At 37.9% G+C, this 14,479-nt stretch overlaps 1 protein-coding gene across 4 annotated transcripts in view; it reads right to left on the bottom strand.

The window, feature by feature from the left end:
- Nucleotides 1-14,479, bottom strand: part of ZFAT (zinc finger and AT-hook domain containing) — a 97,503-nt gene that overhangs the window by 66,443 nt on the left and 16,581 nt on the right. For 3 of the 4 annotated variants that reach the window (XR_012672245.1, XR_012672246.1, XM_075141124.1), the window contains exon 3: nucleotides 8,177-8,437. Coding sequence is in view for 2 of the 4 variants with exons in the window: in XM_075141124.1 (XP_074997225.1) it covers nucleotides 8,177-8,437 (261 nt within the window). In the remaining 2 variants the exon portion in view is untranslated. Of the gene's footprint in view, nucleotides 1-3,874; nucleotides 3,988-8,176; nucleotides 8,438-14,479 lie in introns of those variants that run through there. The other variant, XM_075141125.1, reaches the window with a different exon arrangement.

Here is a 14,479-nt window from a genome sequence, read left to right as displayed (position 1 = left end):
ACCAGTGGGAAACAAGCTATGTAGGAATTAGTTTAGATTTCTCAGGCATACTGAGGCAGAAATGTGTACACTGACAACTGTTAATGACTTGATGCTAATCTGTAAATCTGAAATTCATATTTACAATACCTAGAATGAGCAACAACCACATAGCAAACTGAATTCAAACACGGTTAGCAAGCCATCTTTCTATGGAGTCAGGTTAGCAATGTTTTTGCCCCAGCTTCCAGCTTCTAGATTACAGAAAATTATGCTCTGCCTTGAGATCCCCCTGCATTTCATTGTCTGCTAATGATTTCTTCAATTTCATTAGACAAATTCCCTGATGTATGCCTCTTCTCAACTACCTTTTTCTCTGTAGATTTCTATGATTTTGGAAAATATTGCTGCTTTATAGGGATAAAGGGTCTCATTATGTCCGCCTTTAACTCCTTAATATAGTTGTAAATTATTGATTGATATTGAAACCACGTAATTCTAACACCAACATTTCTCTGCAATACTTCAAAGGGATATTTGAATATAAAGAAATATCCCCTTCCACCAGAATCTGCTTGTGCAGTGTTTTCTTCTGGTGGGATGAACGGGGGTGGGAGGAAACAAACACATTTTTCCACATTCCCTTCATGAAACAGCCTCTGTTAGTTTATTATCAACAATGAAATGAATAGTCACAAATTTCACAGCAGGACCAGGCCACCAACAGAAGAAAGTCTTCTCATAAAGAATCAGAATACACAAAGAATGAAAGCTGCTTATTAAATTATGTTTCCCTGAGACTACTTCACATACTGTTAAACAAATACAAAAATTAATTTAGTTAATTAATCTGCTTTTGTTCAGTGGACAGTAAGAATTAGTGACAGTTTTAGGAAGAAAAAAAAAAGATTTGATATACCTGTGGACAAAACTCTCAGTGATTTTTTGCATGTTTTAGCTAACAGAAATCCAGAACTATGGATTGAAAGGAAAGCTATGATTAGGACAACAGAATTTTCTCCATTTTGCTTGGGATCACATCATGAATTCCTCGTAGGCATATGAATAGAATGAAGCACCCTACTCCTAAATCCTCCTTTCTAACCATTACAAAGTAAGAGTTAGTCCGTTTAATGAGGAAATAAAGTGGTTGAAACCAAAAGACAAAACCATTTTATTGTCTCTTCGTGTTAATCTCTTACTCTATTAACTTTTGAATATTGGAATTCTACTAAAAAACAGAAAAGGAAGAAAAGGACGAACCACAGAGTTGAGTTTGTTAGTGATCCACACTAATGAATAACTAACTATTATCACCACAGTAACAAGCTAACAAATGTTTCATGCTGTTTTTCTTTCCTAATGTGCCTCTATCAGGCAGATCAGTTTGCTAGTTCCTTCAGTTCAACCAAGGGTAAAAGCTGTGGAAAAGAACAGACCTGTTACGAAAAATATAGCTGACTACGACTCCCTACTTTCAAAACAGAACTCCAGAATGCTATTTAAAAAGAGATTTTAAGATAATACACAGGATTGCAAAATAAAAATATTTCTGTATTAAAATGTCGGTATTTCATATGCACAGAAACCTTGTACACAGATGCTAAGCACTAAATATGAAGATTATGGCCATCTGAAAATATTTTCTTAATAAACCCAAAGCTGGCAAGTACTTCAAAGAAAGGACTGAATCTCCACTTCCACCTTCTCAATATGAGCTGAGAACATCCAGCAACTAACAGGACTACATTCAGTACCTTCAAAGATGCGAGGAAGGTATTGAGTGCTATGCAAATTTTGTTAACACAAAAAAAAGCTCACACATGTATTGGTCAAAAACAGGCAAGAGAGAAAATGCAACTTATTTACTAATCATACATCTTCAAATAGTACTAAATATTTGTATGAACACTCTCAACACTCACATGACATTTAAAAAAAAGAAACAAACTCTCTTCTCTACAGAGTGGTCAAGTCAAGTTCTGATACTTAAACATTAAAATTTATTCACTAATCTGATGCATGTTGATGGCAGTAGTCCCGTTCTTCCCCCTTCCGAGAGGAACAAGTATCTTCCAGAAGCAATTTGTTGATGAGGACCTGGAGCTGCACACGTTGCCACCACCTTTTGCCACAAACAACTATCTCACAGTTTGTGTGTAACCTGATCAACCTTCAAAAAAACCCCACCAAAACTAACACTCTCCATCAAATCACCAAAACAAAAAAAATCTTAACTCTCAATGACAGCTGCTTTCTTCCTGAACGCTCTCTACACCAAAAAACCCTGCACTAGAAGGTGTGTTTTAGGAAAGGATAGAGAGGGAGACAAAAGAATGTTTTAATGACAAACAAGACTTTCAACTTTGACCACAGGGCTCAAACTGCCTTTCCATAATATGGGACCATCTCATCAGTAATTTAGTTGTCTTCCTGGAAAAAATTACTTAACCGTTACTATTATGGATTATAAGTTTTGTCTCTCACAACTAGGACAATTCATCTGTATAATACAACAGTGCTTGCTGTATTATAAAGTAACATCCATAAGTGATTTTAAGATGATTTAGGAGAAAATGGAGTATCCGCAACTTAGAACAGCTAAGCAAAGTTTCTCCAAGCGGTAAGGGTCTTTGCTTGCTCCTAAACAGATTTATTTAGACAAACTGCCTCACTTTACATGTCCCTTGCTAAGCAGTCAGCTTAGCACTTTGTCAGCTGGCACTTCGATTCAACAGACGAATAAACTGACCTCCCCTATCTAGTGACACGCATTTTAAATGCCTGCTTCTGTTTGTGCAAGAAATACAATGCTGTGCCTGCGCCTTCTAACACATTTAAGGAATGGTCGTGTCTGTGTTGACGAGTAAAGCTACTGTCAACTCTGAATGAATCACTGCTTTCAGAGTGCCATCGAACTAGATTGTTCATCTGTCCCATGATTCTATTTGAGTCGTTAATTGAAGGTACTGCTCTCTGCATTCGTAATTGGATGTACGACATTTTGCAGGCACAGCTACACATCCCTAATTGACATGTTTTTAAACTACTCTTCATTCAAATTATTTTTTTATCCCCTAAAAGATGCTGGTATTTCATAGTAGCAAGACAATAGCTTGGGAAAAAAAAGTAAACTGGCCATTCAAAATGAACACATGCAATTGCTTCTCCTGCAGAGACGGACATACTACTCGCAGAAAGAATTCAGTTAAATTAGAATTCAGTTGATGGCAAAAACATTTTAAACTAAGGCCAAAAGTGCCATCTTTAAGAATTATGCAGGCTCCTACTTCACTAGGAATGAATGGTTCACTCCAAGGAGAGAATCTGGGCTGTCCACTGCTGTAATCCATCTTCCACCCAAATCCCATTCCCCAGCCATCAAATGTCCTCTCTTATATCTGCCAGAGATTCAGCTATACTGCAGTGTGGGAGAGGGACAGCGGTTAAAATAATTACCTGTTGTCTGTCTCTCAAAGCAAGCAAGTTTAGAGGCAGCTGCTGGGGAACTGATCCAATCCAGCAACAGCCAAAATCCCCAAACCCACCCCATCCCAGCGGCGGGGGCTGAACCAGCTCCGTCTTCTGGCTGGGAGCAGACACAGCGAAGACACATGGCGGTTCAGGAAGAATCTCAACTCTCCTAGTTTTGTCTGAGGACAAAAGGAATGGATGGCAGTACCTCCAGCCGGCCAGATCCAAATCACTAACCAAAACTGTAAATTTGGTTTAACCAAATAAAAACAGAAATAGGTGTACACACAGCTCTGCTTAAATCACAGCAACTTTCTTAGGCAAATAAGCCCTCTATTAAAAAAATGTATTTACTAAGCATGTACACAGGGGATTTGTAAGCATAACAGACATTTTTTAATTCTGTTCAAAAAATTAACACATTTTTCTCACTGTTTCAGTGAATGGGCCCACAAGGTGAAGGCAATCATTAGGCATCAAAGGATTAAATTAGATGCACAGAGGATGTCAGTAACCAGTAAGGCTTGGTGACTCCTGAAAGAGTGGAAGAACAGTCAATGAGACCCTGACCTTTGAGAGGTCAATGTGGATCACTAATCACAGAAGCAAAGAACAGCAGAGGCCTATTACATCCACCAATTATTCCTCTGACCAATACATACTACAGTTTCAACACAGTTTTTTATTTAATCAACACAGTGATTTATTAATTGTAATTTTAAACATCCAATATGATAAGGATTTCAACACTTCCCTTGTCGATCTATAAAAGATAGCAGAACATTTTATTACTTGGAAACCTTTCCTAATATTTCAACTTCAGCTCAATACATATATTATGTTTCTCTCAATAAAGAATATCACACAGAATATCAATATATACCTTTTCAATATTTATATGTTTAGCATATTTTAGCAATAGCTAAAACATTAGTGTGTTATCAGCATTATTTTGGTCACAAATCTAAAACACCGCATCATATGATCTGCTATGAAGAAAATTATCTCCATCCCAGCCAGACCCAGTGCAAAGTGAAAACATACTTGATTATTAGTCAGATGTCCATACAGTGCTAAACTTCTCAAGAAATTAAAAACATGAGAAAGTAGTAAAAAAATACTACAGAAAAATCACAGAAGCATTAGAAAAACAGATAAAAGTAATTTCAAGTTGGAAAGACATGGATAAAAAGTGGGAAAAAAAACACCCTGTATGTATTAAGTAAGAGGTCAAATATTAAGGGAGAATAACTTGCAGTCAAAGCTCCTTATGATTTTTAGCCATCTACTCTGAAGTGTCTGTGTCTGAAATGTCTGTGTCTGAAATGAGAAAGATATTGTAACTATGGAAGGTTCAAAGACCCTCAATAAAATTCTCCATCTAGCTCTAAGAATTTCAGCAAAGGAGAAATCCCATCAAATTAGAAGTTTCAGTACTCCTTTTCTCATATACACCAAAATCAGTGTGATTTCAAGAAGTTTTTGTCTCAGAGATAGTTTACTCTAGAAAATGTTGGTATCAACCACATCTGCTCAAGTAACTGAAATATTTGTTGACACACAAAAACACACACACAAAATAAATACCTGGTGTAATACTTGCAGTACTATGTGCTGAGACAGCTACACCACTATCTGTGTATGCTACATTTAGATTCAACACCATTTGGTGACAATGAAGCTACAGAAAGATCTCGCAATAATCAGTAACTGGTGACAGAATAACCTGGAATTAAACCAGATTAAGGCACCCACAAGCTACATTTCTAAATTGCCATGATAGACAGAGCTCTAATCAATACAGTCAATGGAGCCTACGAGCAACTCGGCTAACCCTATCTCACTCCACAGGCTCCCCTAAAGTACTGACTTGATCTCTGCTGAGTATAATTGAAGCTTAGAAAACCATAAACACATAAATGCAGACAGGTGCTAGTTTGGACTCCCACCTACAGTGACAATAAATGCAAAGCAAAACACATACAGAAAAATACCGATAAAATGATGTGCTCTAAATTGACTCTTACAACACAGGAAAGATCTGGCTGGCTGTCTAAATAGTTCCCTGAAAACGTAAGTTCAATACTTAGCAGTAGTCAGAAAAGCAAACATAATCTGAGGAATCATTAAGAACAGAGTAGAACAGAAAACAAAAATAAAAAATTTATGCCATGGTGTAAACCAGAGATGCTCTTGAGTCTTGAGCACCACTTGTGGTTCTGGTCCTCCATCTCAAAACAGTTACAGCAGAGTTGCTGATAAGAATGATAAGACTGACCAGATGCATAAGCAATTTCCACATAGTCTAGTTACTCTGTTACTTAAGACTCATACAGGATAAGAATAATCTTTAACGCAAATACGAAGATTCCTAAATTACGAACCTTATGCAAGAGGTTAATACAGCATTATTATTCACCATTTCCCAGAGTTAGAGAGCAAGATGGCACCCAATGAAATGAGCAGCATCAGGTTTAAGAAACAATCAAATGTACCACTATTTCACAAACTATGTAATAATGCTCTTAACCTCATTAACACAGAACATACTGAAAACTAGAAACCAGACAGCTTTGTAACCCACCTGGATACATTAAGAGTTTAACAGCTTTCAGTTGCCAGTGATATGGGTGAACCTCTGAACCTCTAGTTCAGGGACTGTCAACAACTTTGACAACTAAGAACCTTGGTGCATTTGTCCAAGTATTTTTATTTTTAAATTATGAACAGGTCCTCATGAAATTACATGAACAGATAAAAAGTACATTTACAATTTCATTATTTGCTTGCCTTTTCAATTTTAGACTTTTTTGTTCACATTTAGAAGGTTCATCCATCATTCTCAAAACCTTCTTCATAACGAAATTTGAGTCTGAATAATAATTCAACAGCTCAAATTTTAAAGAACATGTTTTCTGAGCTGGTAAAGCAACACAAGTATGACAAACAATCCTAGACATAGACCATATTGTTCTTGTCCACTCCTCAGAAAGTTTTGAGCTACTCAATGTAATCACATTTTCTTAAAGGATAATAATAATACACATGCTACTTTTATCTACGTATTCAGAAACTGAAAAGTTGTCCCAACCACTTCATATGGTAAAGCCAGAAGTGAAAAGTTTTCCTGTAATGGGACAGCAATCAGTAGATGGTTGAAGACTGAACTTGCCAGATGTATTGCGGGGAAGAATTACCCCTTCAGGACAAAAACAGCCCACAATACCTTCACAGTTTGCAGTGAAGGTAGGAAGCTTTGGCCTGGAGACGTTCTAGCTGCACTAGTCACCAACAACTGGAAGTCCTCGTTATTTGCTGCTCAAGAATGACTTTTTTCGCTTGCTGCTTTGCTTTTGCCAGAGAATAAATAAAAAATGTTCCATTTGCCCAAAATTGTGGCTGTTTTCTTTTTAAAGAAGGAAAAGGCTGAGCGATTTACTTTGAAACATCTGCCAGTGTGTTTTGTAGAGCAAAACAGATCTAGATAAGATTTAGGAGCTCTAATGAGCTAACAGGTCAAGAACAGTTAATTTGAGTTTATACTCCAATCTGAGATTTTTTTAAAAGGACATCAGAAAAGGTAACATTGCCAAAATAATGCAAACGTTAGCATCGTACCTAGCACATACAAACAGCAAAGGGCACGGACACTTGTGATGTCACAGGTGAGACAGCTGGAGTGAAGGTCATTTTACATAGTTGAAAAATCCTACCACTGATGATAGTAAAAAAATAACAAGGTACTTTATCAAAGCAAGAGTTTCTGTGCTCTGTCAACATATTCTAAGCCCATTTTAATTATTCTTTGCCACAGAAGTTAAATTCTACATCTCACTGAAAGTAAAATAATCATACTAGTTGTGTACCATAATGACAGACTGGACACAAAAGGGTAATAGAAAACTGGAGAAAAATCAATGGCAAATTTTGCCTGCAAGTAGAATCAACAGGATATCATGCTAAGCAATTATAGCAAAAGCAAAAACTTAATTTTAACGCAAACACAAAGCTTGGACAAATGTATAACTTTGTATGCATGTGACATTCACCTTTGAGCAAAGTTAAATAGGCAATTGGACTAGATGATCGTTGTAGGTCCCTTCCAACTGTTCTGTTCTGTTCTGTTCTGCTCTATTCTATTCGAAATGAATATTCACTCTTGTCTTTTTAAATAGGCTTCCTAGAGGGGTGGTCGATTCAGGGAACCTTAATTCACATAAAGTTTTGTAAAATAGAAGAGGGGAGTTTGGCACTATTTTTTATACAGTAAAACAAGCCATCTAGAAAAGCAGTCTTTAAATCTATCAAAAGAACAGGACAGAATTCAGGTTTCCCAGGTCACATGATAGAAACACCTCTATAGGATCATCCTTCCTCACCTATGTGTGATACTTACCTATGCGGCCTATACCACTTCTCACTGGAAAACTGTAATCCTCTTTGTGAGGAACAGAACAGTTGCTTGTGCAAAAGAAGCATTTCAGGGAGTTTAAGACAATCATTAGCGCAATAAGCTTTGACCTTTTTGAAAAAAATTAAAAATACCTTGTCTAACTTTATTCTCAGTTTTGCTTCAACATGCTTTTTACGTTAAAAGAAGCAGACAATTCAATTCCATTTAAAATTAACACTGGGGATTACGAGTTGTTACCAATCAGGTTAAAGGATGGAAACACACTGTTTTACAACATGCTTCATATATTTTTGTTGGATATTTTCTTACCTCCATCTCCTTCTTCCTCTCCTTCATTTAAAACAATAATGCAGATATGTTTCCTCAGCTGACGTGTGTTGGAGAACTTCCGATTGCATTTCCTACATTCCAAGCTGCCTGGTGAGACTTCAGCCAGTTCCAGTCCTTCTTCTGTCCCAGGCAGAGTTTCTTCGCTTGGAACAGGGTTATTTTCTGCCACATCTTCATCCACACAGAACTTCTTAGTAGACCCTTTTGGTCTGCCCCTTTTCCTCTTCACTACAAGAAGCTCTAGAAAAGAAAGTTAAAGTTAAGAAGAAGCTATAATTAAATTCCACAGCTAATTAGCAAATATCCATCTGATCTTTGACAAATAGAAATATTAAATGAAGTTCAATAGCCTCTATCCCTAAAGCTTAAAAAAAAGGTTAGCTTCACACAAATTTATTTTTAAGCAATGGTATTTGTTGGCATTTCTGCTAGCTTCAAAGCAGTAACATTTGCACTACTGAGACTGGCAGATGTCAAAGTGCCACAGTTTTACAGAAATTACACTGCAAGCACTCTTTTATATTGTTGTATAACTGTATCAGAAGAATTTACAGCAGTTCTCAAACATTTAAAAAGGCTTGGTGGCAAGCGCTGGGTAGCAACATACACAGGAACAGGAGGACTCCTACGGGCAACTGATATATCACCAGAACTTCTGAGGCTTATGACAGTCATTTCACTTCCTTGCTCCTTGTTTTCCTCTTTCCAGGACAAAACATATCTCAATTTGAATTAGCAATGCCAGAATTAAGTTTTTAACAATGCACTTGACCATAAATTCCAGCTCTCTCCCCAGCTTGCCATCAGCTAGCCATTCACGCTGCATTGTACTAATCGCAGTTCAAAACACCACCTAAGATTAAGAAAACACAGTAACTGAATGGTAGTACATTGCCATTCATCTGTTAGCACAAAACCAAGTCTATCAGAAGTATCATCGCTTGCCTAGAAGAAAGAATTCGCTTAACTGTTAAAAATTAAGTAGTATATTAAATAAATTAAAAAAAACCCAAACACTTATTTCAAGGATGATTAGTTAGAAGTAGAAGTTTTAAATTGGTCATTAAAAAGATTTTAAAAGTAAGATCCTGTTCCCCCATGAACATCTTAGTTGTTTCTGGGGATTTTACACTCATCACAGACTCACTGAAACCCATCTTTGACTGGTATTGGATGTGCAATGACAATATTCTAGGAAGACATTCTGTGCTATTCTATATAATTATATACACAAAGACATAAAAAGGTACTTCAGAAAGAGAATAACGAAATAAACTATATAAGCCTATTTTTATACTGTTCCTTCAGTTCCATTCACATAAGCTTCTCCAAATCAGTCCATTTAATAATCAATTGTCTCAAAAATGTTCAGAACATGAGTAGCACAGAACATTTCCATTTATGAGGCCTTCATGTTATTATACAGCAGAATTATATTTAATTAATCCCTTGAGGTTTAGCTAAGCAAAATATATCTCTCAATCAAACTCTACTGAGGTGTGTGATAATTCCCATGAATTACTTGTCTGGGATCATGCTACATAAAAATAGAGGTCCACAACCAGACCTCCAGAGCACTGGGTCCTAGACAACATTTTTTAAAGCTTATTATTTAAATAAATAAAGTTGAATAAAAGTAAGCATAAAATTAAAATAACAGTAACTTCCCTGTTGAGCATTTTTAGATTAGACAGTAGACCATGTAGATCATGGCACACCAGCACTATGGATTCCGCTGGGCTTAATGATGCTCAGTACAGTGTTTGCCTCAAAACCAGGCTTTACCAAAATTGGTTCACTAAAGGACAACACCTTTAAAGGGTAGGATTTTCCAAAGTTATTTTATTATATACAGGAAAATGCAATAAATTGATAAGGCTATACACTGTAAGTATATAATAGATTTTTCTCCTCTGGTTTTCTACTCCTCAGCCTTAACTCAATTACATGTATAACTAAAGTTACACGTGCACAGAACATCTTCAATACACGTTTTAATGTTATAATGGGGCAAATATCTCTGACAGGCTGGATCGATGGGCTGAGGCCAAATGTATGAGGTTCAACAAGGCCAAGTGCCGGGTCCTGCACTTGGGCCACAACAACCCCAGGCAACGCTACAGGCTTGGGGAAGAGTGGCTGGAAAGCTGCCCAGAGGAAAAGGACCTGGGGGTGCTGGTTGACAGCCGGCTGAACATGAGCCGGCAGTGTGCTCAGGTGGCCAAGGCGGCCAACGGCATCCTGGCCTGTATCAGAACTAGTGTGGCCAGCAGGAGCAGGGAGGTGATCGTGCCCCTGTACTCGGCACTGGTGAGGCCGCACCTCGAATCCTGTGTTCAGTTTTGGGCCCCTCACTACAAGAAGGACATGGAGGTGCTGGAGCGTGTCCAGAGGAGGGCAACGAAGCTGGTGAAGGGCCTGGAGCACAAGCCTTATGAGGAGCGGCTGAGGGAACTGGGGTTGTTTAGCCTGGAGAAGAGGAGCCTGAGGGGAGACCTCATCGCGCTCTACAACTACCTGAAAGGAGGTTGTAGTGAGGTGGGTGTTGGTCTCTTCTGCCAAGTAACAAGCAATAGGACGAGAGGAAATGGCCTCAAGCTGCGCCAAGGGAGGCTTAGATTGGACATTAGGAGAAATTTCTTTACTGAAAGAGTGGTCAGGCCTTGGAACAGGCTGCCCAGGGAAGTGGTTGAGTCACCATCCCTGGAAGTATTTAAAAGACGTGTAGATGAGGCGCTTAGGGACATGGTTTAGTGGGCATGGTGGTGTTGGGTTGACGGTTGGACTTGATGATCTTAGAGGTCTTTTCCAACCTTAATGATTCTATGATTCTATGATTCTAAGTGATCCCTATCAAATGGCTCTTTTTCTCCAAACCTGTGTGAGTGAGTAGCTTAACACAGTCACCGCACTGTTAGCTGTAGCATGATTCAAACAAAAAGTTTGTCCGAAGTCACAAGACGCTTGTGCAAGTCTTCACTTAAACATCCTGAACAAATTTTAACAGCTAGATGCATTATGCAACATGAATCCTTTCTCAATTGTCAGTATAAAAAGTTTACATTTTATTTAATCAATTACAACAGTACATGTCTGTATTCACAATCTTCTGCACAGGGTGTCACACAAATATATGCAAATAAATCTCATCCACAGCCTTATATTGTTACCGTTATGTGTATATATCACAGCACCTAGAAACCCCTCTCAGCCCCCAAGCCTGAATGCATGCTCTAGTTGCATCCTGTGTTCAAGTAAGGATGCAGCTGATGCATATGCCACATTTTTAAGTGACCTTAATGAGTTAAACTTCTTGGAGAAAATTACGATACCCAGATTCTAACTCTCTTCCCGGTTTCATAATCAATAGATCAGGCCTGGAGACTGTGCTGCAAAGAGCATGTATCCCATAATACAGATATAACCTAAAAAAAACAACAATCCATCAGGGAATATTATTATTAACAGATGAAGCTATGGCCATGCATGCTGTCTCTCAAACCATTACCAATCTAAGTAGAAGCAAACCAAAGCAGAGAGTTTTGACAAGCACTTTGAAGGAGGTGGAGGTCATTATGAAAAGTTATGAAAGCAAACCCTATGCAGAAGTGGAGTAGGAGTGACTACAGTTAACCAATAAATACCTGTCATTTCCCAAACAAAGATGCCACACTCCAGCACTCAACAAAATGTGACCTATGCATAATTTGTATAACAGCAACATCTGCCCAGTATCCTTGGTTCCACTTGATAACAAAATTCTAACATCATCCTACCAAAATGGTTAGGACAAATCAACTCTAAATATATCATGACCTAACTACGGGAAAGTGGCAGGACTAAATAAAATTCAGCAGAGAGCATTGCCAATAAAATAACATTAAAGTAATAAACACGTACTACTTGCCTAACATTTTACTTGTTCATAGTACTTATAAAATCATTAATTTATTATTCAGGCAGAACACAGAGCTCCATTAACAACTCAGCATTCACTAGTCTATACCAATCCTGGAGTAGCTACAGTGTTTACCAATACTTGGAAGAGAAAATATGCTTTCAAAGGACAAAACGATGTTCATTTATCAGCCAACGAGTACTAAAAGGAAGTTGTAATTTCTAGACTGTCATTGATCAATCACTCCCCCTTTTAATGACAATACTGAATTACTACAAAGAACGGTCCATTGAGAAAAAAATGTATATTATAAACCTTTAAAGTTTTATCTGCTGCAGACTCTGTAACAGGAGGGAAAAAATTGGTGCCTTGAAAGAACAACTCTTCAAATTCCTATATTCAACTGTGAAATACCCTATTTTTTTAAACAGGACACAGGAGATAATTGAATAGGACTTCAGAACAGACTACCCTATTCTCCAATCATCTGTGTGATGGAAAAGAAGAATATTAGACTATGTCTATAATACGAGTTGAAATCTATGTGAAAGTAATTTACCTTGACATTCTTACTGACAGGAGATGGCAAAGAGTTGGGCTACATAATCTGGAAAACGTGGTATCATATAATCATATCAGATGACGAAAAGTATTCACCAAGAATAATGAAAAATGTAATTTATGAATACGTAAGTTAATATATGAATGTTATATTTTATGTAATTTGATTTGCAAAGTTGTTTTGGAATGTTTGGAATGTTAAACCCTATAACCTGGCCCAAAGGGACCAGGGCTGGAGATTGTAATGGAAATACCTTTAAATTGTTGTAACCCATGATTTGAGGTGCATGTTACAGGAATTATTATAGCAGGAACCACCTGAACAAATGGAGGACAAGCCTTACAAGAAGCAGTGCAAGTGCAGCAGTGACCTAACCTGAGCTGGCTTTGGTGCTCAGTAACTCCACACAACACACCGCTTCTCCTGTCCTGAGTGACCACCATAAGAGATGGAGCCCAAACTCATGGACTAAATCAACTCGGTGGACATTTTGTGGACAGTTATGGACATTTTACAGGGGTAGTCCATAGACTAAGTATCCTGGTTTCGGCTGGGATAGAGTTAATTTTCTTCCCAGTAGCTGGTATAGTGCTGTGTTTTGGATTTAGGATGGGAATAATGTTGATTACACACAGATGCTTTAGTTGTTAGAGTTAATTTTCTTCATAGTAGCTAGTGTGGGGCTGTGTTTTGGATTTGTGCTGGAAACAGTGTTGATAACACAGGGATGGTTTCGTTACTGCTGAGCAGGGCTTACACAGAGTCGAGGCCTTTTCTGCTTCTCACCCCACCCCACCAGCGAGGAGGCTGGGGGTCCACAAGAGGCTGGGAGGGGACACAGCTGGGACAGCTGACCCCAACTGGCCAAAGGGATATTCCATACCATATGACCTCATGTTCAGCATATAAAGCTGGGGGAAGAAGGAGGAAGGGAGGGACGTTCAGAGTGATGGCATTTGTCTTCCCAAGCGTGATGGAGCCCTGCTTTCCCGGAGATGGCCTGCCGATGGGAAGCAGTGAATGAATTTCTTGTTTTGTTTTCCTTTGCTTGCGTGTGCGGCTTTTGCTTTACCTATTAAACTGTCTGTATCTCAAGGCACAAGTTCTCTCACTTTCACTCTTTCAATTCTCTCCCCCATCCCACTGTCAGGGAGCGAGCAAGCGGCTGTGTGAGCCTTAGTTGCTGGCTGGGATCAAACCACGACACATACTGTTCTCATAAATGGATAATGCATGCTTAACAACATACAATACAGAAAGTGCAGACAGTCCCTGACACAAATGCAAAAAGAAGTTTACAGAAGAGCCTTTTTACTAAAAGGAATATGTTACAAAGTACTCGTCTCACTGTGCTCAGAAATACAGTTTAATGAAGGGCTAAGGAAACAAAGATTTAAGAAAGGAAGATGCATTCTGCATGCCCGAGAAATTCATTCTGTACAATTAAAATAAAATTATAATGGCATTTTGAAACTTGATGTAGGTCTGATATTTATTCATTTTCTTGTGATGCACTGTTAATTTTAGGCATTGTGTGAACTAATAATCTGGTGCAATTTTTCCTCATCAACCATCTGGCAAGACAGCAGCTACAGTTGAATACTACATGACCATTATTAGAAATATTTTCTGTGTTGATGAAGTTAATATAACTATTGAATTACTGCTGGTAAATAAATTAAGAAATATCACATGCATATGTTAATGATAAAAAGAATTCTTTTAAGTATGATATTAAAGTGTTTTTTATTCATAAGCACATACTTTTTAAAATCCAGAAAACATAATGATTGGAAAATCCTAGTAGTTGTGTTAAATAAGA

The sequence above is a fragment of the Calonectris borealis genome, chromosome 2 (genome assembly GCF_964195595.1).
Source record: "Calonectris borealis chromosome 2, bCalBor7.hap1.2, whole genome shotgun sequence".
NCBI lineage: Eukaryota > Metazoa > Chordata > Aves > Procellariiformes > Procellariidae > Calonectris > Calonectris borealis.
The sequence above is the reverse complement of the archived record's forward strand: the minus strand, read 5'-3'. Positions and strand labels throughout refer to the sequence as shown.